The 23,791-nt window shown below is 43.1% G+C and overlaps 1 protein-coding gene across 7 annotated transcripts in view; it reads left to right on the top strand.

The window, feature by feature from the left end:
* LOC109641527 (protein unc-13 homolog B-like) overlaps positions 1 to 23,791 on the top strand; it is a 108,228-nt gene that overhangs the window by 52,543 nt on the left and 31,894 nt on the right. For 6 of the 7 annotated variants that reach the window (XM_069523259.1, XM_069523262.1, XM_069523260.1 and 3 more), the window contains exons 1-2: positions 21,702 to 21,836; positions 23,498 to 23,717. In XM_069523259.1, the coding sequence (XP_069379360.1) occupies positions 21,765 to 21,836; positions 23,498 to 23,717 (292 nt within the window). In that variant the 5' untranslated portion in view covers positions 21,702 to 21,764. Of the gene's footprint in view, positions 1 to 19,587; positions 19,662 to 19,761; positions 19,838 to 20,278; positions 20,285 to 21,701; positions 21,837 to 23,497; positions 23,718 to 23,791 lie in introns of those variants that run through there. The other variant, XM_069523263.1, reaches the window with a different exon arrangement.

Below are 23,791 nucleotides of genomic sequence, written 5' to 3'. Positions count from 1 at the left end.
ATCTCCACTAATGTGGGTGTGCCCGATCCATTGGGACCATCCCCGAGCTTCTATGACCTTCGGAAATCGTGAAACCACCAAATCTAAAAAAAAAAGTAGAAGATATTTTCAAATAACTTTTTTTCGGAAAGTCATAGAGACTCGGGCATTTCATGATTAATAAAGGGTAGGCTGCCACACAACCACACCGAATTTCAGCCCGTTTCGAGCAAGCAGCGCAGAGTTATTCACCCTATGGTGAATTTAGGGTTAGGGTTGTGATTAGGGTTAGGGTTAGGGTTGTGATTAGGGTTAGGGTTAGGGTTAGGGCTGTGATTAGGGTTAGGGATGAATACCCATTGGGGATCAAGATATTCTTCAATAACTTTTATTCTGAAGCTCATAGAGACTTGGAAGTTGGTTCCATCTCCACTAATGTGGCTATGCCCGATCCATTGGTACCACCCCCGAGCTCCTACGACCTTTGGAAGGGGTAGGGTGAGGGTTGTGATTAGTGTTTGCTTTTTGGGTTGTGATTAGGGTTAGGGTTTGGGATGAAAACCTATTGGAGATCAAGATATTCTTCAATAACTTTTTTTCTGAAGCTCATAGAGACTTGGAAGTTGGTTCCATCTCCACTAATGTGGGTGTGCCCGATCCATTGGGACCATCCCCGAGCTTCTACGACCTTCGGAAATCATGAAACCACCAAATCTAAAAAAAAAAGTAGAAGATATTTTTAAATAACTTTTTTTCTGAAAGTCATAGAGACTCGCGCGTCTTATGATTAATAAAGGGTAGGCTGCCACACAACCACACCGAATTTCAGCCGGTTTCGAGCAAGCAGCGCAGAGTTATTCACCCTATGGTGAATTTAGGGTTAGGGTTAGGGCTGTGATTAGGGTTAGGGATGAATACCCATTGGAGATAAAGATATTCTTCAATAACTTTTATTCTGAAGCTCATAGAGACTTGGAAGTTGGTTCCATCTCCACTAATGTGGGTATGCCTGGTCCATTGGTACCACCCCCGAGCTTCTACGACCTTTGGAAGGGGTAGGGTTAGGGTTGTGATTAGGGTTAGAAACTGATTTTTCTACCTTTTCATTTATTGTTCTATTCCTCTATCCTCTAGTTTCCTCCTTTTGTTTTACCTCAATAAATTAACCGTCGGTCATCATATTCATTGTTTTGCTTTGTAATAATTGTGGATATAGAATTTCAGTTGCACTTTATCATACTTTTAGTAGCTTTAATGAATGAAAAGACAAATTTACACAACAAATAAACATGTTAATAATAAATACTGAAAGTTTATCACTGATTATTTTGTTTCCTTAATTAAAGATGGAAGAACACTCATTAAAATGTAATTTATACAAACCACAAGAGCATCGTGAAGAGAGGATTAACTCAAACACAATTTTTTGCTCGACTCGTTGTTTCAGGTTCTCTGTTTCCCTCAGTCCGCTAGAGAGAGAGAGAGAGAGAGAGACCAGAGAACAAAGCAAAACTAAAATGGAATTAAGAGAAGGAGAAAGGATAAATGGACGAAAAGACAGACGGACGGAGGAGAAGATTGTATTTGTATCTTTTAGCGTCGTCGACTGTGTTCAGCATACTAACGACGCGGCTCCTCAGAGAAATACAAGCCCCAACGATTGACATTGGCTGAAAGTCACCATGGAAATCAGGCCTGTGTGTGCGTGTGTGTGTGTGTGTGTGTGTGTGTGTGTGTGTGTGGTACAGGGATTGCAGGGGTCCTCATTTATTCCCTCCAGGACGCTGCCGTTAAATAAGCTAACCCTATGTTTGTCCGTCTGCTCCCCCTGATCTGACTGTTAGCTCCGTGTTTACCTCAGTGACAGAACATGGCTTTTAACATGCGACACACACGCACGCACACACACACACACACACACACACACACACACACACACCTTGTTATATATTATTGGGCCTGGTTTCCAGCTTCATCTCTCAGCAGGCACATCACGGGACGCAGAGGGGGGAAAGAATAACAAGGATTAAAAAGTGAAGCTTCATTATCACTGAATCTAAAGTGTGTTTCAAAGAAAACTTTTCTTTACAGACTTAAAATAAGGAGGACGATTCTCGTATATGTGATGAAATTACACGTATCACATCTTAGCTGCTGCCGAGATGAAATGCATCAACAGTGGGATGTTGATTTGTCTGCTCGGCCAGCCACTGTCTGATAACCATCGCTTTCTCCTCTATTTGAAAATGCGTGCGTGTGTTCAGTCGGCGCAGCTGCCGGATGAAAAGATTCCTCTGCTGTTAACGACTTCTTCAGTACGAGAGATGATTCTGTTCGGAGACTTTACAGCTTTTTAAACTGAGCCTGACGTCGTGATCATCGTGACGAGTATGGTACTCCTTATTAGAGTTGTACAAAGTATTAATACTTTTTCGAATTTTGAGCCGAAGCTGCATCAAAGAAACAACAACACGGAGGAAAATGAACTGATATTCCACCTGTAGCTGTGACATCGATCCTCCAGCGACGTTCACCTCCTGTTCACCTCCTGTTCATGACGACTACAATGTTCAAACGTGCTCAGTGAGCTTATTCTCCTGTTAGCTGGTAGCCTACGTAGCTTCCATTGAGCAACAGTGGACGTGTGGGAAGTAAACTGTGATGTCATCGCTCGATTTCCTCATATCAGCTCGAATAGTTTTTCTTTTGATATAAAAACTTTTTTAAACACATATTGCAGAGGTTTGTGAAACCTCCTCCAGAGCTCGTTGGTTTTCTATGATTCAACTCATGAGCTTCAGCTGCGAACGTTTGATTCCTCTCAGTTCAAAAACCACAAAAAAAGCTTTGTGTAAAAAACGATCGCAGCAGATTCCAGCTCTCAAAATAAAGTCAGAGAATAAAAGAGATGAAGCTGTTTCACGGAGTCATGACGTCCTGGCCTTCGGTTGAATGACAACGAGAAGAGGAAGAGCTGGAAGCTTATCTCCTCCTCCTCCTGAATTTTTTTCCACCACCGTTTTTCACCCACCAATTTGTAAAAGACGTATTTTGTCTCAAAGATAATTATACGAGATTTTGTTGCCATTTGTCATCGTTTTACAGCCTGACAGCGTTTCTGAGATCGGCGGCTAGTGCGTAATATAAAATAATGGCTGTCAACGTGAAGCAGTCATGTTTCCTCGTGTTCCTCCTGACAGCAGCATCAAGCAGGTTATTAGTATCAGCTCGGTCTTCCAGGCCGAAGACGTGTGCGGGAGGCGGCGTGGCCACCGGCCGTAGCTTTGATGCTCTGTTGTGCTAATAACTCTTTAATGAGCCAGAAGTCACTTCACCGTCGTGTTGCTCCAGAGCTTTTTGTTCCAGAGCCAAAACGAAACAAAACCAAAAGAGGATTATTATTCCAGAAAACAACCTTGGCCTGTGAATTCCTGTGTTCACTGCTCTCGTCCTCTTATTCTGGTGTTAATATTTTATCTCTTGTCTCACTGCTCATACACATCCAGTATTAACCAGTGCTGAAGATAATCATTATTTACGTCCCTGCTGTCATGTGTTAGAAAAAATATCAGTAAAAAAAAAACTACTGTTAAAATCTTTCAAATAATTTATGTATGAAGGTCATGTGCATGCAGCTCCGCACTGTAACATATGAGGCAGAGTAACATATGTGCGGCTGTCGGGCGACCGGAGGGTGTGAAAAGTGGGAGAGAGAGAGAGTGGCGGAGGAGGGTGAGGAAGGAAGAGAGAGGTTGATATATAGTCAGAGAGAGAGAGAGTGAGAGTGAGCGACCAACACGTGGTGCGTCTGTGCAACAAGCTGCGATGAGTGGAGCTGATGTGAGGAGGAGGAGGAGGAAAAAAGCCTGGAAGGAATAAAGATCAGGCTGGAGATGTGAGGACGGGAGATAGAGGGAGGCAGGGTGAGAGAGAGAGAGAGAGAGAGAGAGAGAGAGAGGCGGAGACAGGAGGTGAAGTGACTGCTGGGAGGCGTCTCTGTGAACGCTGTGATCGAGACAGAAGGACAACAGGAAACACAGGGAAAGTGACAGAGTGACACGCCCGCCGTCACAAAGACGAACCCGGCAAATGTCTTATTTTGAGTCCAGGTTCATTCTCCTCTCTGATCCATCGTGTGGCTCTGACTTCATCTCACTTCTTTAACCACGAGGCGCTTGATTAGTTTCCCTGCTCGTCACTTCAAAGCCTCTCGACTTGCATATCTTTTAAAAAATGACGTAAAGCGCTGCAATCGCTGTGTTTGTGCTCTCTGGGGGATTTCAGACGCTCGGTTTACAGATGCTTGGATTGTGATGTCAAACTTTGCTCTGCTTCATCCTCTTCTTCGTCCTCGTCCTCTTTTTCTTCTTCTTCTTCTCCATTCCACCGTCCTTCTGCGTGAGGTAGGTCTTCACTCTTCATTCAAGCTCGCATCAGAAAGTGCATGACCAAAAAAAATAATGAACGAGGAGTAAAGTGCTAAAGATGAAGACATTTGAGGAATCTCTGAGCTCAACCATCTAAAGACTCTTTAACTTGCAGAGGGACTCCTGACGAACCTCTCATTGTCCTGGTGTCAGATCTGATTGTGAAGTAAAGTGTATGTGCTGGAGGCAGAAACACATTTCCTCTGCTCTCACACGTTGCACCGTCATGCCAGAAGGTCTATTTTTAACTCCTGAAATGAAATCAAAGTGGTTGTGTACTTTTCTCTCTCTCTCTCTGTCGTTGGAAATCGTGCATGTGCATGTTTTTTAGTTCAGTGCCTCTTGTTTGCGTTGAGCTCATACGCACAACATGTAGTTTATCCTCCCTCCTGTGCAGCGTCAGCATCAGTCGTGATCCCCGCTCGTGTCGTGTGAGCGTCTCAGGGTTTCTGGGGCGTTTTTTGCAGGAGCTCCAGTCTGCAGCGTTAAAACATCTCCGTGTGAGAGGGCGTCAGAGCTTCAGTACATTACCTCTCAAACCTGCGGGTCAGGACCTTCGGTGCTCGCTGTGAGATGACAGAGTTTGAAATGAATAATCATATTTCTAATAATAACAGAGGAGTTTAATAATTCCCCTTTTTTTAATCTCAGTGGCGCTGATGCATTTTTCATGTGAACAGGCTTCAGGGCATCTCTCTGCAGAGAAGTAAAAGAAATAGAGAGACTGAATAATGACTTGACCACACCGGGGGGTCACACTGCCGGGGATTAAACATTAAACAGCTGGAGACAACAGATGAGGTAGTTTTAGTCGTATTTCCGAGCTTGTTACTGAACTTCTGATGTTGGACTCATGGAAATGAATCAATTTAGCTTCAGGTTTGTTGGATGAGAATCAGAAATGAACAGAAAAGACAGAGTGAAGGAAGCTTCTCTGCTGTCGGCTGCGGTGAGAGTCTGAAGCTCGTCCATGTTTATTTATCGTGTGATGAAATAATGTCACCAAGGGTCTGGAGCTCTGGAGGATCACACCAGCAAACGCTCTGTCCACACTACTGCGGATATTTTACCAGCTTGAGCCTCTCGTCCCCTAAACAGAGATCTCAGTGCAGATTTCAAACACTCGGATTTAAAATGAGGTTAAAAGTAAAAGTCCAAACTGTCTTGATTGCCCCCTGGTGGCTGGCTGCAGTGTAGCAGTCGTACACCCTGCCTCCTCCATGTTAGCAGATGGGACATGAACCAAACCTAAAAGTATCTTTAAAAAGATGATTTCTGCCATTTTGACGCCATCGGTACAAGATGCTTCGTTCATATCAGGATATTGTAGCGTGACGTCTGCGTGGCTCTTCACCTCACCTGTTAAACCTTCGTATCGTTAACGTTTGTCTGCAGCAGACAGAGAAATAAACATTTTCTCAGGCTTCCTAAATCCTCTGGGTCTTTACATTTAGTCGTCTGACTGACAGACGATGAAAATTATCTCAAGCCCGCACACTGACGTGACCTCGCTAATGACGGGAGGCCGGCGCGGTGAAAGTCCACCACGATTTGGATGCTGTCAATCAATTGACGTTTGAACGGGCACACAGGTGGAGGTGGCTGCAGGGTGAACTCTGCACTGGTGCTCACACACAGCGGACACGTTGACATTTATTTATGCAGATTTGTGCACAAAGAGACAAAATATTCAACACTAATTGTTCCTGTGTTACGACTCGTTAAACTCGTCAGAAAAAGTTCAACTTTGAGACATTTGGAAGTGATTCAGAGTTTGAGGCTTCAGTTTGGACTCTGATGCAGGTTTTCTATTAGAATAACTTTTATACATTAACATGATCTTAATATTGCACTTGATATAACTGTATTTTTTATATATTATATTATTGATTAAAAAAATGTATAATCAGAATTCACAATTTGTATAATATGATAAATTCAAATTAACAAACAAATACTTGAGTATTTTTTTATGGAGATAAACACTGAGATTCTATTTGTGTGTGTGTGTGTGTTGTGTAGCAGGGTCTAGTCTCATCCAGACGCGACAGGTGATTAATGTGTTTGACGCCCTGAAGCCGACACAGACAGGAAATAGAGACAACAAGGGTCAGTGTCTGCAGCGCTGCCTTAACATGAATGAGTTGAGGGGGGGGGGAGGGGCGGCTCAGTCCCCTGCAGGGACTCAGACAACGAGGACAAGAACGAGGCAGGAGAGGATGACACCACCTTCAAATCTGAGGTGTGGCTGGATGTTGAGATTTAAAAGATCAGTGTCCTGGCAACAGATTCCCAAAGTGACTCAAAGAGACTTGTGTTTCTTTCTTCATAGACATATTAACAATAATATAATGATATAATTATACAGGTTATGTGAATACAAACTAAAGGATAGAGTGAAATGTCTCATGATGTTCGGTTTTGTGTCGGACTCGAAGTATAAAAGTGAGAAGTTCTGACACCGGTCGTTTCTTCTCACACCTGTTTGATCACAGAAACGTGACTAAAGCACTTTTGTAAAAACTGTTAAAATACTTTATTTTTATAAAATGAAAACCTGAAAAATCAGGTTTTGAACGTTGAACTCGTAGCTGCTGAAGCTTCAGGCGGCGGTGGCGTCCACACGACCATCAATTCATCACGACCGGCTGAGAGGGAAAAGCTTTCTCGGGGGGGAATTGGCAGAGGCAACAAGTGGCATCATTGTTCAGCATCTCTGAGAGAAAGCTAAATCAGTTATCCTGCAGGAGGCCGGGCATTGTCATTCGCATCAGGTCACCGATGGAGCGTGGCCAGCAGCGGCGGCGGCGCGCAGAGCAGACGCTCGCTCAGGGAAACAGCGGGGAAAGGATTTAGGGGGGAGGAGCCGGAGCTGGGTCGGATTATTTGATTTGCTCAGAAAAGTGGTTTTACCTTCCGCTTCCTGACAACCCTCCCTCGCTCGCTCCCTCGCTCGCTCCCTCGCTCGCTCCTGCCCTCGCACGTGTTGGCCGCTGAACGAGGGGCAGCTCCTCCTCAGCTGCTGTGACAGCTTTGCTTGAGAGCCCGTCAGAGCCTTCAAGTGCAAACACTTTACCTTGTAACGTGATCGGTTTATGCTGCAAACTGAATTTCCTGCTCCTGCCACCAGCCGGGCGCTGGCCTGTGTGTGTCTGTGTGTGTGTGTGTGAGAGATTAATGGAAGGCGGGTCGCTCATGTCTCCCTCCAAATGATATACTGAATGTGTGTGTGTGAAAAAAATGACTGATGCACTTGGACGGAGGTGGAGTGGCGATGATAAATCAATTAGAGTGTGCAGGAGAATCAGGCTAATGAAGGTGACGGCGGGGCCACAGTCCCACTCAGTCATGACTCAGTCCTGCTGGTGGGCGTGTAACGCAGCACACGCGTGTTCTTACTGGATCCCACTCACCGACGCTGCTGCATCACATCGAGTCCGGACAAATTAAAAAATGCATTTAACCGAAGTCTTTTGATCTCGGCTCAAATGTGGAGGAAAAAGTTCGAACCATCATGGAAACTTGTATCTCTGGTTTGTGGACGACATGAAGCCAAATCATCTTGATCGCCCCCTGGTGGCTGGTTGCAGTATAGGTCATATTCCCTGCCTCCTCCATGTTAGCACTCGGGACACGGGCCAAACTTAAAAGTAAAAGTTTGAGTAAATTTTTTCCCATGGACGGTTTCTGTCATTTCTGGTACTTTGAATAAAATTATTGATTTTTTTTTTTTTAATTAGTGGAAACACTTTGATTGATGATTTAACGACACAAGTCAACAAAATATGTAACATAGCTTTAGTTGTTTTCGACATTTTTATAAACACATATTATACATATATTCACAGTTTCGTTGGTTTTTCAGGCCTCATCACACCCTGTTGTTGTACTTCACTTTATTTCATTGTGTTTAAGATTCATTTATTTTCTTCTACTAAAGTTTTTAAAATGAAATGTAATTGGTGTGAAATTGGCCACAGTGTGGATTGTGACTTAACTACTGCAGATAAATGTCCACCCAAGACCAATCAATCATTTTCATTCTAAATCGCTCGGAAAAAAGAAGAGAAGCAGTTCTACATCAAATCATCAACGATCCACTTGCAAAACATATTGCGTCGTCAGTATTTTTCTTCTTATGACCCCATTTATAAAATTACTTCTGCGATTGCAATCTATTTTGTGTTTCTTTTTTCAAACAGCTGTCGTCACGCTTCTCTTTCTCCTCCCGTCTTTCTCTCGGAGCCAGCTGCCCACCATTCTTCCAGCTGTCATTCTTCTCTTCAGGATTCATGTCCCCCCCCCCCTAATAGTGGTATTTATTTTCTGTCAGGCTCTCTTTGTCCCAGACAGAATAACATGCTCATTACGTACATTCACAAGATGTTTATGAGCATGTGCCTCTTGCATAGAGACACACACACACACACACACACACACACACACACGGATGAATCTCTGTAGGATTGTTAACAATCAGCTGTAGTTGTGCACTTTCTCGGCTCTGCTGTGTATTTTTCTTGTCCCTGAGGAAAAGCGGCATAAAATTCTTACTGAGCCATTTCCAGCACAGAGAAGATGGTTTCATCTCTTAGACAGTAAATTAGTATTTTAAACCTCTGTCTCATCTTGTCGATGGAATCATAACGGGTTGTTTTCCATTTTGATGTTTTTGTATTTCTAAATGATAATAGAGAAACGGCTTGTTTCCCAATTTTGGTTTTCTGATGTCAAAATGAAAATCTGTTGGCCGCTCAGTACACAGACCCGCTGTAACACCTTCAATTAAGAGTTTCCAATTAACCTCGACCCAACCTGCAAGTCAAACACAGGTCGAGCAGGGATTCGAACCAGGAACCCTTTTGCTGTGAGACAGTGTTCAGCGTAATCTCCTGGTTACAGATCAGTAGCTCAGTGGCTTGTAAGCTGAATTTAATGTGTGGACGCGGGACAAACAACATCAGCTGTGGTGTAGTCGACATCGTCATGGTAACATAATCAACAGGCATGTTGGTCAAAGCGAACAAGATTTCTGTCACACAACACAGCAGCGATGAGTGCGACACCTTCCACAAGGGTTCCATTAAATTCTGCAGGTCGTGTTGCTCCGGTTTGTTTTTCTGTCATCAGTGATTTGGTTTGTTAGGAGGTGGACCACCCCCCCCGAGCTGCAGAACATAATGACAGACTGTGTGTTCTGTTAGTTGACATGTTGTTTGTGTTACTGTGGCTCTTAGGTGGTAGAGACATGAAATATCTATCCCTGCTCAGAGACGTCTGGCAAAAACAAATGAGAGACTTATTTGTTCACATCTGAAAATATATAAATATATGTATGTATGTTTGTGGCAAAAAGAAAAAATAGGAAACTGCAGTGTCAGATATTTTGTTCTTAATGTCCAAACTTTTTGAGTTATTATAAAAATGTCCCTCAGGTTATTGTAACTTTTGCCAGATTTGGTTTAATCCCCTTCCAAAACAAAATGTGCAGATTGACAGGACCCTAAAGCAAATGTGGTTTCTACTTGTAGATTGGGGGTTGAAGTGTGAACTGGTGTTATGGCCACTAGGGGGTTTCGGTGAGCACCGTGAGCCGACCGGACTGTAAACTAACATGGAGGACACGTCTCCACTTTCTTCTACTATGACTGCAAATGAAGCTAAGATATCTCGGATATTAACGTTGTCTCTGTCAACCCGTTTTATATCATCAAATAACTCATTAAAACCAAACTCTCCTCAAATTAGCACTTGTTCATACAACCGTGTGATAAAAACTATGTCCCGTCTGCTAACATGGAGGAGACAGGTTTTATGGCCAGCCACCAGGGGGCCATGGAGATGCTGTGGCTTGACTTAAAGGAGATTTCGTCCATCATGATAAACACTAACAGTTCGTTTCTTATTGTGTTTGAATTTTCCTTGTTATAGACAAAAACACACCAGAAAGAAATTGGGCATAAAAACTCAGTCTCATCCTTTACTCAGCTAAAACAACTTGAATTATAGTTGTCACCAAACCGCCGCGTTCCTCACTAATGGCCACCTGGTCCACAGCCAGGCAATTTTCTATTAGCTCGATGAGTCACAGAGTAGAGATGTGCAAGATTTGAGGCCCCGCACTCCACCGAGCGACCCCCCTCCATCACCTCGGTCCTTCCACCACCTGGACTTGTCGGATTTCCGTTTAATTGACAGGAAAATCTGTCTTTCCCCATCGTAGGGAGATGCTCCACCAGCAGACAGCAGGAAGATGAAGGTTACAGGTCTTGGAAGCAGAATCTACAACTCGTTCCAAGCTCCTCATTTAATTTTCATGGCATCCCAAATTTACTGCCACAAGCTTCCAATCATAAAAACGAATGCATTTGAAAGTCACAGCGAGGTAACAATACGTCCACTGTTTATCCTCGTCCAAGACAGCACTGTTTGAAGCCACAGTTGGATTCGTCCTGGAATAGAAGGTGCTGATAGACAATCGTCCACTTGTCCAGGTCGCTTTTTTGTCGACGTGAATCTTTCACGACTTGCGGACCCATGCAGGAGACGTAGCAACAGACCAACAATAACTCTTCCTCCTCTGGATCTTTCAGGGAAGCGTACTAATATTGTAAAGCAGCTCATGAAAACAAGGAGTAATTGGCCCTAAGCACTATAATTTTGGATGTGGCCATTCCATCAAGCTATAGATAGAGTTGTCAAAACAAGCTCACGTCCCATTCCTCCGCTTTCTTTCCCTGCGGTGACGTGAAAGTACGCCGCAGAATTACTCACCGCAGAGACGAAGAGGTAAATCTCAAAAGTAAAGTCATTCTTGTCATTTTCTGGCACCGAAGCAGACACTCGCCTCTTTTTGGCTGGAGTGCGAGTTTCTCCTCTGGGTCGCGTCCAACGTGAAATGAAAGAGAAAGAAAGCAAGTGAGTGTTGCCAACAAGACGACATAAATAATAAGAAAGACAGAAAGGAGGAGAAAGGAGCCCGAAATGCTGCAAGATGAATAAACTGACGGAGCTTTCTTTTGTAATGTCATGCAAATTGCTGGTTTTGTTAATAAGGGCTTTGAGGATGAATGGGCTGCACAGAGAAACAACGAGCATCATATTTATGGACGACTTGGGGTCTTGACGTGGATCAGATACCCCTGCACCTGCCGGAGCTTCCTCCCGTCCTCCCTCACTAATCAGCAGGGCTGCATGGGGATGATGGTGCCTCTGAACCTGCCATCAGCCAGCTGCTGTGCACCAGGCTCACTCAGAGCAAGACAGCAGAACAAGCCAGTGCAGCAGCCGTGGTGATGCGTGGGTGTGGGTGTGGTTTGGGAGGAAATGATTGACAGTTACGGTGCACTGGAAATTCAGTATAAGATCAGGAGATCTGTGTGTTTTGTGATTTGTCCACATATAGCTTCTCTTTTTATGCTTTTTAATATCTACAGGTTTTGTACCTTTGACTTTAAATCAAATAACTAAATGAAAACATTTGCCTGTTGTTGAACCGACACTTCAACAAAGTGAGTTTCATGCCCGAGTCTCCACTTTTATCTTTTGTCTTCCCCTTAACTTTTTAATTCAGATCTTTTATCATCGGGAGTCAGATTGGTGCAGTAGAAATATCAAAACACTTTCCACTCGCGCTCTTACAATATTTGAAGAAAACAGATTTCCTCGCCTTTAATTTAAACATTTATTCCGAACTATAAGTGACAACCTTGTGTGTCTGCAGCCACTTTACATGAGTTAGAAAGTTTCCTCACTTCTGTTCGCTGAGTCAGAACGTGTGTGGTGCCGCTCTGCCCTCAGGGTGAGATTGATTTAAGTTTGACTGCAGCACATTTTTACTCTACTTCCTTATTCTAAACCTCAATATCCTTTGGCCTACGAGCTCTCAACACTTTCTTATCTACATCGCTGTTCCCAAAGTTTTTATTATCTCAAGCACTTAATTAATCTGGGCTAAGTTATCATATCATCAGTTATTATAAATCAGTCCAGTGTAATAATCTTCGTACTCTGGTTAGAAATCTTGCTTAACAACTTCACCCTTTACATTAAGAATCGTTTCCGTGCTGTAACTCAACAAGGGATCTGTTCCTTTCAGGTCAGTACTGTTCTCAGGTGTCTGATGATAAACATGACAAATTAGATTTTAAAGGATTTTGCCCTCCAGAACCATGGGACCCACAAAGTATAAGTTCCAGTGTCTTGGAAATCAAAATTACACACAGCAAGTACTAAAAAAAACAGAGGGGTCAGAGCCACAGCTCCCCCCTGACCACGGAATGATCCCGTAAAAGAGAAGCGCCTCGGAAAATGAATTTTACAACAATATGAGCCATGTGGAGAGAAGATATCATTTTTACAAGCAATAAGAACCCAATAGAGGAAAGGGGACGTGATTTAGAGAGAAGAGGGGATGTGAAGTATTTCATATCCTCAAATTATGTGTGTGAAAGTTTGGATTTTTGTGTTCATGGTTTATTCCGCATTGATCCTTTGCCATTTCTGGGATATATGAAATGTTATGGGTGTAATTACCTATAGAGCGAGAAGATGCTAGTCTTTCGCAGTGCACTGCAATCATCTCATTATATCGGCAGCACATCTGAAAATTATTCTTTGTTTACTCGAGTAGTCAAGTGGCAGAAATAATAATGTTTGTGATCATTTATTATAATTATATCATTTTCCAAATAACACACCAAACACATTCTAGTTCAAGCTTCACATTTGTGAGAACTTGCTTCTTGATGTTTTCGGTAATTACACCTTTTTTCTAATGACTTGATATAAAGATGGTCGACGTACGTTCGATTCCTCCTGTTGTTCAAATAATAAATTAATATCTCGGACGCTGGCATCTTGCACCAGTCTCAGCTGTCAATCATGATGTTTCTCCTCGTTTTCTTTTATTGCTTCATATAATCGGTTAAAACCAAAGCGTTCATCTGGTTTCAGACTGGTTCCTCGTGTTTCTATGTGTGTTTTCAGCTGGTTTGATGTGGATCTGTTGGGTTTGTACTGGGTCCAATTAGTTCCTGTTGGTTTCAACTGGTTCCAGGTGGATTTCACTGTTTCCAGCTCACTTGGACAAACATCAGTGTGAACTACCTAAAATTACAGAAACCATCTGAGACAGAGATGAATTTTAATATCTGTACCGCAACGAACCAACTAGTTTGTGATCAAGAGGATTCCGCTCCACTGTCTTGTCGTCTATCTTCGTACTCAGTCTGTCGTCAAAGCAGTTTCTGAAACACTTCAGCCTCAACTTGATTCCTGTTGTTCTTAGGATTTTAAAAGTTTGTTGGCTGTGAGTTCAGCACAACGTTCAAGGAAAACGTCTGTGTCAGTTTTTAAAATCCGGTTGTAGCTCCAGCAGAGTCGTCTGCTGCGTGAGAGGGAGTTTTATTGAGACTTAAATTCCCCGCTTTCCTCCATGATAGTCTCTAATCAAGCTTTAATGCTCCCTTAAGTCGATTTTTACGACATGTCTTGTTTAATTCAGTGCTCTCCATCAACAGTAATTTTCATACTCATTAGACATAAAGCAACTTTTGCTGAGGTTACTTATTTTAGTTTGCTCCTTTTAAAGATCTTCGTTGCACCAATTTATATTGTTTCTTGTTTCTTGAGAATCGTTAAACACGATTAAATATATAAGACATAAAAAACATTTGCAAGCTAATAAACACATGCTGGTGTTGAAATGCTGTGGATAAAGTATTTATAGGATTTCCTGTTATAGTCTTCTCAGTGTGATGCTTTGACGTGTTCCTCAGTTGCAATGAAAGTATAACTACTATTGAATCATTGAATATGATTCACTTTATAGTGTGAGGGTAACAGGTTGTTGTACTAGTCAACATGTGCTTTCATTCCTCATGTGTGAAACTTTTTCTCACCGCAGGTGGAGATGGAGCTGACATGTGAATATATGTGTTAATGCACATTTTGACAGTTTATAGTTGTGAAATACTGGTGTCGAACTCATCCTCTTTAGATTCCGACCTGAACAGATGTTGATGTCGTGTTGATATTTTGTGTAGTGATTGGAAATTAGACGATGTCCATGTACAGTGATTGAGAGAGATAAGGAATCATCCAGTGCACAGCACGAGTCATCTGTTTCCCAGAACATATTTAATTAACAGAATAGAGTCATTTCAATTCTAACTTACATTTGATGAATGTGTTTAGAGCTGAGTTGCCTTGATGTGAACGTGTCACCTTCCCTGGTCACCACTTGATCCAGAATTTAGTAATTTATTTTACACTTATATATATATTCAGTAAATACATCTTACATAGCAATGTACTTTCCTTTTGATTTTCCAACCGGGAACTTTGCTATTCGAATTTAAAGTTCTATGGCCCACGTTTTCTAAAGAGTTGATACAACCCAAATATTGCAAGTACCATAAGGTTGAGTATTGACCTTCAAAAAATACAACATATTCATAATATATTTAATAATCCTACGAATCATATATTCAATTCACATGACTGGTTTCTGGTTTCTACATAAGCAGAAGAAATGTGTTTGGAAACTCAGCACGTACTCTTTCATGTTTTACAATGTTTTCAGTTATATAAGTTAACATTTAACATTTGAGCACAATTGTCTTCAGATGTCTTCGTCTTTTCCCCGGTTTTCTCTTGACTGGGATGTTACAGTGGTTTTGGTGTTGACAACTATTTTATCTCTGTCTTCCCATTTTAGCCACGGACCAGTAATAATAAAACATTCAACTAAATGAAGTTCCAAAAGGCTTTTTTTTAAAATATGAACAATGATACCAGGAGCATTTTGATTGTAAGTCACACCGACAATGTGGGTAGCTAGATAAGGACCGGCTGCTCTTTTGAGAATATGTTCTCCCGGAATCGTTTCAACGGACAACATGGAGCAGGCGTTTCCCCTAAAGGAGGCACAAAGACTAAAGTCCAGCCGCCCAAAAAGAGGGCTCCGAATCCTAAAGTAGCACTAGTCATCCGGGGTAAAATACACCGTCTCCTGCAAGGATCTGCAGACCACCATGTCCCAGAGTCCCACCACTATTATGCAGGTATCGAGGAGGAGGAGGCGGCGGCGGCAATAACAGAGGAAGGCAGACGGGAGCATAGAAGGACATATCCAAAGGTTAGCCAGAGGGCTGGAGCCTACTCCCCAAAAGTGCAAAATGGTAAAGAGCATGGAGTGGCATCAGGGCCACCATGTGTTGGAGAGGTGGAGCTGAACAGAGAAGGATGTATAAGAATACCCTGCACTTTGCAGCATAAAATCTGCAGATCCCCAGCAAATAGGAAGCGTATCTCATTTGAGAGTGGAATTCGGATAATTCCCGAGCAGGTTCGACCACCCTACAGCCCAAGTAGCCCAGACATGAATGGTTCTAAACTTTCAGAAGCAGCCGAAAGGGATTATGCTTCATCCCGTAGTCGGCCAAAGAGGCCATACTCTACTGGAGACTGTGTGGACTACAACTTCAACAGAGCTCTCCCAGGTACGCTGCTAGAAGAGGATGAAGACAATGAGGAGGAGTCAAGTGCCATTATTGAGCACATTCTAAAAGAGCTGAGAGGGATCAACAAAATCCAGGAGGAAATATCTGACCTCAGGGATTACCTGACCTCAGTTCGAGGGTCAGTTGAGGAAGTGTCATCCTGTGTTGATGCTGTATTGTTAGAGATTGAGGGCATTCGTTCTAATAAGGCTGGTTCAGGGGCACATGCTAGTACATGGTCAGGTGCAGGGTGCAAAGATGGATCATCTCCTCGCAGAAGGCCTGCTAGTGCTTATGGCAGTTTAGGGAGTGCAAAGCCAAAGTCTGATTTAAATCTTTTCCACCAAGTCTGCAGTGAGCGTCACAGCGTCCATGGAGAATTGCTGTTACCGAGGGCTGAGGAGTCCAGTGTTTCACCAATCGCTGAATCTGTGGATCATCAGGACCTGGAGGAACCGGATGATAATTCTGACCACAGTTCAGATATTCCAGTAGGTGCTATAGCAAGGAAGCTCAGCTTTGGCTACCTTGACAGGCAGGATGGCCAAGACTATCCAAGCACCAGCTCCCTGTCTTCTGGTCATAGTTCAAAGTCTGAGTCAGACCTAGATAGACCATTATCTAGTCATGGGAGAAAACAGCAGAGACCTGATGACAGGGAGGAACACTGGACTAACACTGGACCACCACACAGTGCCACTGCAGAATCTGTGTGGCATCAGGAAACTTTCCTCAGGGACAGACGTCGGGAGTTGCATGAAGATGAGTGCAAAGGTGCTGGTAGCTGGAATCACTACAGTGTAGGAGGATATGGTACATTGAGGAAGTGCTCCACAGGAAGTTCAGAACATCTCTCTGTTTCCTCTGGTAAACATTACAACTCACCTGCCAGTGCTTCTAGCAGGGAAGAGTGGCAGTCACGGAGGAGAAGGCCTCATGTTCCAACGGACTCCAACCTTGGAAAGCCCACTGCAGGATACGAGTGTGCTGCTGATTTTTCCTACCCTCAAAGTTCTGGCTACCATTCAGTTGATGGGCATGATGGAGAAGCAGAGTTTGACTATCGGCAATCAAATGACCTGAGCTACACATTAGACTCTCATGCTGATACCTATCAGGAAAGATATTTACCCTACGAAGAGTCTACAGAAGTGACATGGAGTGACGCATACTTATGTAGCACTGTAGGTGGTGGAGATGGGCCATTCATTCAAGAGCCTGATGTCGGTAACTTGGAAAACTGGCTCCCTCCTCCTGGCAGTGCAGATGTCCCAGCTGCTGGTTTCAACGTCAAGCGTATAGGTCGAGCTGTACTTGATTTTAGCTCTGCCTTACGGGGGGCATTGCGCAAGCTTGAAGTACCTGTAGCTCAAACTCTTGGAGAGGAAACAGACTTTAATTTTACGATGCCCTCTGACCTACCCACAGATGAGTTGTCTTCAAAACCTTTATGCTACGACACACAATTTCAGCAATCTGATGAACAAACATCTGGCAAAACCCAGAACATACAAATGGTTGATAGCAGAAACGTTGTTAGGGAATTGACCAGAAACAGTTCTCTTGACAAATCAGATCAGTTCTCTCAGCGTATTGTTGAAGAAGCCACTAAACGCCTTATCTTGGAGTCTATGGACACCTCCAAACATCCTCCTTATTCAGACAAGATTCCCTCATGCCAGGAAGAGCTGGCAGTCTGCACTGACCCAATCTCCAGTAGCACTGCAGTATTACCTCCACCTGACAGCCTTACAGAACAACCTGCAGGAGGCCATGTAGGAGACCATGTAGGAGGCCCTGCAGAAGGTCTGGAAGAGCATCCTGCAGATGTGAGTGGAAAAGCCCAGATTTCACAATGCACCACCACAGAATCTCTCTCGGCCTCCCTCTCGGCCGATGAACCTCTGGCACCAGAAACTAAGGTGCCACTCCCAAACCAGTTAGACACAGATTTTGCTGCCTCAGAGGCCAAAGCAGAGGAAGAAGCAGGAGAGCCACCTGTGGACATAAGCCAAATGGATGAACGCAGGCTGAAGTGCTTGAAGAGCTTCCAGCAGATTCTGCGGGACAAGAGAGAGACCAGGCGCAACCTCACCAGCATGACCATGTCCACCCTCTCTCAGGAATACTTTGAACCAGGTATTCACAACTGGATTCTATGTTGAAATCATCTTTTTTTTAAACCATGGAATGCATTTTTATTTGGAATTTAATTCAATAAGGCATTTCTTATTTTTATTCTCATGAATGAAGAGAGGCATTTTTATTTTTCCTCAATCATGATCATTTTAACAGCCCTAACCCTGAAAGAACACCGCACACTGCTATGAATTTATTTACGTTGCTCTTCAGGTTCATGTTTGTGATTCTAAATGAGAAGTATTGCCTCGTTCCACTTTTGTGGATCTGTCACAGTTGCAGTGCGACGTGTACATTGATAAAAGGGTAAACCACTGGTGTTCTCTTTGAGCACTATCTACCAGCGGGTATGAATAACACCCGGGACCAGAAGGTCTCTTGAGTATTTACTTTACCAAATGGTCTCTGCTGATACTGTAATTTTATGCCCCCTGGAGAGCAATGTATCACCCGCCACTCTTGAGTCCCTTCCTGGATTCTGAGGCTCCTGCAGTAACCATTTGCTGAATTAGAAAACATTAATTATCTCCCTGGAAAGCGAGCCTGACATTAAAGAGGAAGGACAAGGGAAATATTAAGAGTCGTTTTCATGATAAATTATACATGTTAATGAAACATTTATGACCTCACACCCCATCTATCTGAAAACGCAGAGGCGCCGCTGCTTTGAGCGTTACCCAAGCATTTATAGCAAAATGAATAATCCAGGGTGTGTCTTGTTATTTCCGATAAGTCGAACGAGTCCATGACTGTTTTCCTTGTTTCTCTTGTGCTGTTTTACAGATGGAAGTCAAGATGAAGATCAGGTTACCTTTACTGTGGTTTCTCTTCCACTAACATTACACACAAGTCTTCTCACAATAATTTGTTCCTTCTTTAAAATATTCTTTACATTCTGTGGACATGTACTCCTGTCTGTGTTACTCTGTATTTATTTTTTCATTTCAATTCTTTTGAGAAAATACTCACCTGAACCCTTAAACTACTGCGTTCCCCTTCACGGCTAATTGAAGAGCTGTTGGTTTTATGAGACGTCGGCCTCGAGGCACCGGTGGCCTGATGAGAACATTCGTTGTTTCAGTCATAAAATATAAAACTGCCACACCAGGAGTAGGTCGGTATTGATTAGGACATCGTATTGATGAAAATGAATATTGATGCAGAGTCTCTCAGGCACAATTGTTGGGTTACGGTCACTGTGGTATTTTCTTTACTAGCTGTCAGACAGAAAATACACTGAGAGGAAGCACGAGTCAATATCTGGTGTGGTTACTGGGAGTAGGTGTGGTTGGGTAGGTGTTTACTTCACAAGGTGAAACCAGATTTATGACGCTCACATATGTATGAGGACAATATAATTGATTGAAATGCTGTCTCTGGCATTTAGTGCTGAAACTCAACCAACCCAGTATTTCTCTGTGTGTGTGTGTGTGTGTGTGTGTGTGTGTGTGTGTGTGTTTGCTCTAAGTGTCATGAAACCAATAAATGCTGTCGGCCTTCAAATGGCTAAAGGTTTGACCCCTGACATCCTGTTTCAGAGCCGAGATCAAGATGGAGACCCGAGCAAGCACCCGTGGGCCAAGCCGGGGTCAGTAAACACCTCTGAGTCTGCGTGAGTGTGGAAGAGAGAGTGTGATTACCTGGTGCAGTGTTTGGATTATTATTTTTGTATTTAAATATTGATGTGTGTGTGTGTGTGTGTGTGTGTGTAGGGGAAACACACCGTTTGGCATCGACAGCATGCCCGACCTTCGCAAGAGGAGGCCCATTCCTCTTGTTAGTGAACTGGTGAGTGCATGTTTCTCAAAATCTTCCCCCCGATGTTTTCATTTAGATCTTGTAAAGGAACAGAGTCCGACTCCTAAACACAAACATCCAACATAAAATATCATAAATTAAGTATTTACCACTTATGTGTATATAATCACATTTAGCTGTAAATCATACAGGATAGAAAATAAAATAAAACACCTATACCTTTCTTGCTGCTGGACTCCAGCCTGGTTGAGTGACACCAGAGTTACTCATCACTACAGTTCCAGTTAATACTTGCAGGCTACATTCAAGATGAACACCTGTAGGTTCACGGACTGTGGTGGCCCCTGCTGCGCAATAATTTGTTTACGTTTGCCAAATATCTGGAGGGAGCCCGCCTCTTTGTCCCTAAACTCTTTCTTCCTGTTCTCTCTCCTCTGCTCTCGACGTCCTGCTCTCCTCGTCGGCCCTCAGGCGATGGTGAGTAACTGAGATTTCAGCTGCCGCGTTTTGACATTTCTTTGTTTTGCTTTGTTTCGTACCCTCTGATGGTCTCGACTGCTGCGAAGCACTTTCCCTCCGCTCATTGTGGAGGTCTCTGGTCGGAGCACGCACACGTATTTAAATACAAAGTAATATCTGTTATTGTTCACCTGTTTTTCAGAATATTCTGACAAACACAAGAAAAAAATCGATTCCGTCCCGTGAATGCTTTCAGCTTTCCTGCAGCCGAGTGATTTTTAGCAAGAGGCTTTTTCTGTGATTGGTGTTTTAGCTACAAGTCCTTTAATTAACAGGCTTTGATTCAGTAAGTCCACAGCTCCATTTCTTAAATTACACACCTGCCTCTCTGAGCAAACAAACGCTGATAAATGCTAGAGTGTGACTTTATTTTTCCTTCCTTCAGTCTCACGTCTACTTTAAAGTACTTTAGTGAGGCTGAGGGATTCATCCGCCGGCTGAGCTCCGTCATCTGAGCGCTTAGAGCTGTGAATATTCACTTGCTGAGATCTGAGGGTCTCGAGTCGTCTGATTAAAGAAACTTGTCTCCTTTGATTTGAGAGGATCCTCCAGAGTGAAGGTTACTTTCACAACAGAAGACGTGTGGGTGAAAACTGCTCCCGTGAGGGACGAGGAGCTGTAAGAGACTCTTGGATGACGTTGTCTCAGTTCATTAAGTTTAGTGGAGAGAGATAAACAGACACACAATTCTGAGACGTGTATGTGATCGGTCACGTGGAACACATTTCCGTGTGTGTGTGAGTGTGTGTGTGTGTGTGTGTGTGTGTCAGTATCAACGAGAATTAAAACTGATAAAAAACTAAACACAGGACTGAAATCATTTAAGTTTAAAAACGTAGCTGTAAGAATTCAGCTGCAGCAACAGACCAAAATGGCCCCTGGATGTCCTGATCTGTGACGCCAGCCGAACTAAACTAAACTAGATTAAACAGTCAGTAACTTAGACACATTAGAATGAAAAAGTTAAGCTGGTGAATCACAGTAATCAGCTTAACTTCATGATAACTGGCAGCGTGCGTCTGGTGCATCTGTTTCAAAGACATGTCTCACGTGTGTCACTGCTGCTGTGGGATGAAAACTGAATTCAGACCTCAGCTGGTTTTCGGTGCTGGATCTTCTCAGGACCTTCCGGCTACAGTTCGTCCAACTGACGCTCGTCAACAGCTCGTCTGACATTACACAAAAGGGCACAATGAAATGTTACAAGGGTCCATTAGAGGAAAGCTGCAATAAAGGCTTTACCAGAAATGTTCTATCACTCTCACATCATTCAGGTTGTACAGGGGTCTGTTTTTTTTTTATGAGACCACAGAGTTAAGTTATTAACTCGGACTCAGACGATTGATTTCCTGCATTTTTATCACCTTTATCTTTTCTCTGGTTTTTTTTCTGCGACTGTTTGAATCTCTGATCCGTTCATGTTTTCTTTCTTCAGTCTATGATACAGTCCAGGAAAGCTGGACTCGCCCACACACTGGCCACACGGACGTCCCTGAAAGATGAAGAGCTTGTGAGTGGCCCAATACATATGACACACACACACACACACACACACACACACACACACACACACAGAAACTACGACTTTTATAGTTTTCTGCTAAAAGACTGATGGAACACACACAAACTTACACCCACACACACCTTCTCTCTATCCGAGCACAGCTCTTCTGTCATTACTCTGCAGCCGCATTTTCAATATGTTTGTTCCAACCTATTGTGCAGCTTCCAAATTTCGCTGAGTCGGCGTCAGGGTTTAATGGAGCCAGTAACAGCGAGACTTCTCTGACTGGATGAGATTTCATGTTGCTTTATGACTTTTTGTGTCGCGCCTGTTCTCCTCCACTGTGTCAAATCATAATCACATTATATTATGTGAAAATTGAGTTTTAATAATTTAATATTTCAGTTTAATACTTTTTTTCAGATTTCAGTTTGGTGCATATTGACTTTTGAAATGTTTTTTGCCCTGAGGTCTGTGTGAACCCCCGGAATTGGATTCTAGTGCAGTTATTCATATTATTATTAATATTGACCTATTAATCAGAAACATGCATGTTTTTTTACAGCTACTGACTTTCCCTGGTTTACAGATGGCTGTCGCACAGAATACAGGAAATGATTAAGATGCACTATCTCTCTATATATATATATATAAATATATATATGTATGTGTGTATGTATGTACCGTAGAGTGACAGATGGAAGAAGCATATGTAGTTGAATATGTAAAAATCCTCTGAGGTTCAGAACAAACACACATTTCGAACCGAAACCAACATTCACCAATGAACAAGCAGCTGAGTCCCAACACAAACAACAACGACCATTAAATCTGATCCGAGCCAAAGAGGGAAAAACTGTCCACAGATTCCAAGTGTGTAACAGGCATTGAAACGATATCGTCCATCTGTGAAGAACATTCAGAACCTGAAAGTTGTGGAGAAAACAGATTTCTTTCAGCCAAACATTTTTAGTCACAATGAAACTGGCAGCAACAATAATCGAAGCTGAGATGTAGAAATCTCTTTGTCCTTTAAGTTACGAGATGTTTCACGGTGATAAGGAAGAAAATCAGAGGCAAAATAAAACCAAAGGCTTGAAACAAGTATAGAGTGAAAGAAAGCAGAGCTTTAGATGTCAGAGTGTAAGTAACGCCACTACTACCACTATAAGAATAAACATAACAATGACTCCACACGTCTGCTGTTTATAATTCAGTGTTCACCAAATCAAAGCTTGCGGTCGAGGAGTCCTCTCACCCTGCGGAGACGTGTTCACCTCCTCCTCCAACTCTCCGCCTACACGGGACAGACGCAGAGTTTACTTCATCACAGGAGAAGTTGAGAAAGATTAAAAACCTGCACTGTCACACATAATCACATTCCTCTATAATCCTAAAGGAGGTCACCTGAGTCTGTCCTTTAATTAACAGTCCAACGCCATTTTCCACATTAAAGCTGCAGACGACTCAGGAGGAGGAGGAGCGTGGATCATAAAGTGACCAGTTCTTTCACTTCTTTATTGTTGTTTCATTACTTTTAAATCGCCAACCTTTTCTTTGTGCTTGTTTGTTTCTGTGTCCTCTCCGTCCTTGTTGCGTTGTTGTCTTTGTCCCTCTCGTCTTTTACTCTGATCCGTCCATCTTTGTTCCTCCCTTCGCTCCATCAGAAAACCCATGTGTACAAAAAGACCCTGCAGGCTCTGATCTACCCCATCTCCTGCACCACGCCCCACAACTTCGAGGTCTGGACCGCCACCACGCCCACGTACTGCTACGAGTGCGAGGGGTTGCTGTGGGGAATTGCCCGACAAGGCATGCGCTGTGCCGAGTGTGGGGTCAAAGTGCACGAGAAATGCCAAGAGCTGCTGAACGCTGACTGTCTGCAGAGTGAGTAGACGTATCGAACCACCTGAAAACTGAATCTCAAAGAGCAACGCAGACTTACGGGGATTTACTTTGCT

The sequence above is a fragment of the Paralichthys olivaceus genome, chromosome 4 (assembly GCF_024713975.1).
Source record: "Paralichthys olivaceus isolate ysfri-2021 chromosome 4, ASM2471397v2, whole genome shotgun sequence".
NCBI lineage: Eukaryota > Metazoa > Chordata > Actinopteri > Pleuronectiformes > Paralichthyidae > Paralichthys > Paralichthys olivaceus.
Note: the sequence above shows the minus strand (reverse complement) of the source record. Positions and strands in the feature narration are given on the sequence as shown.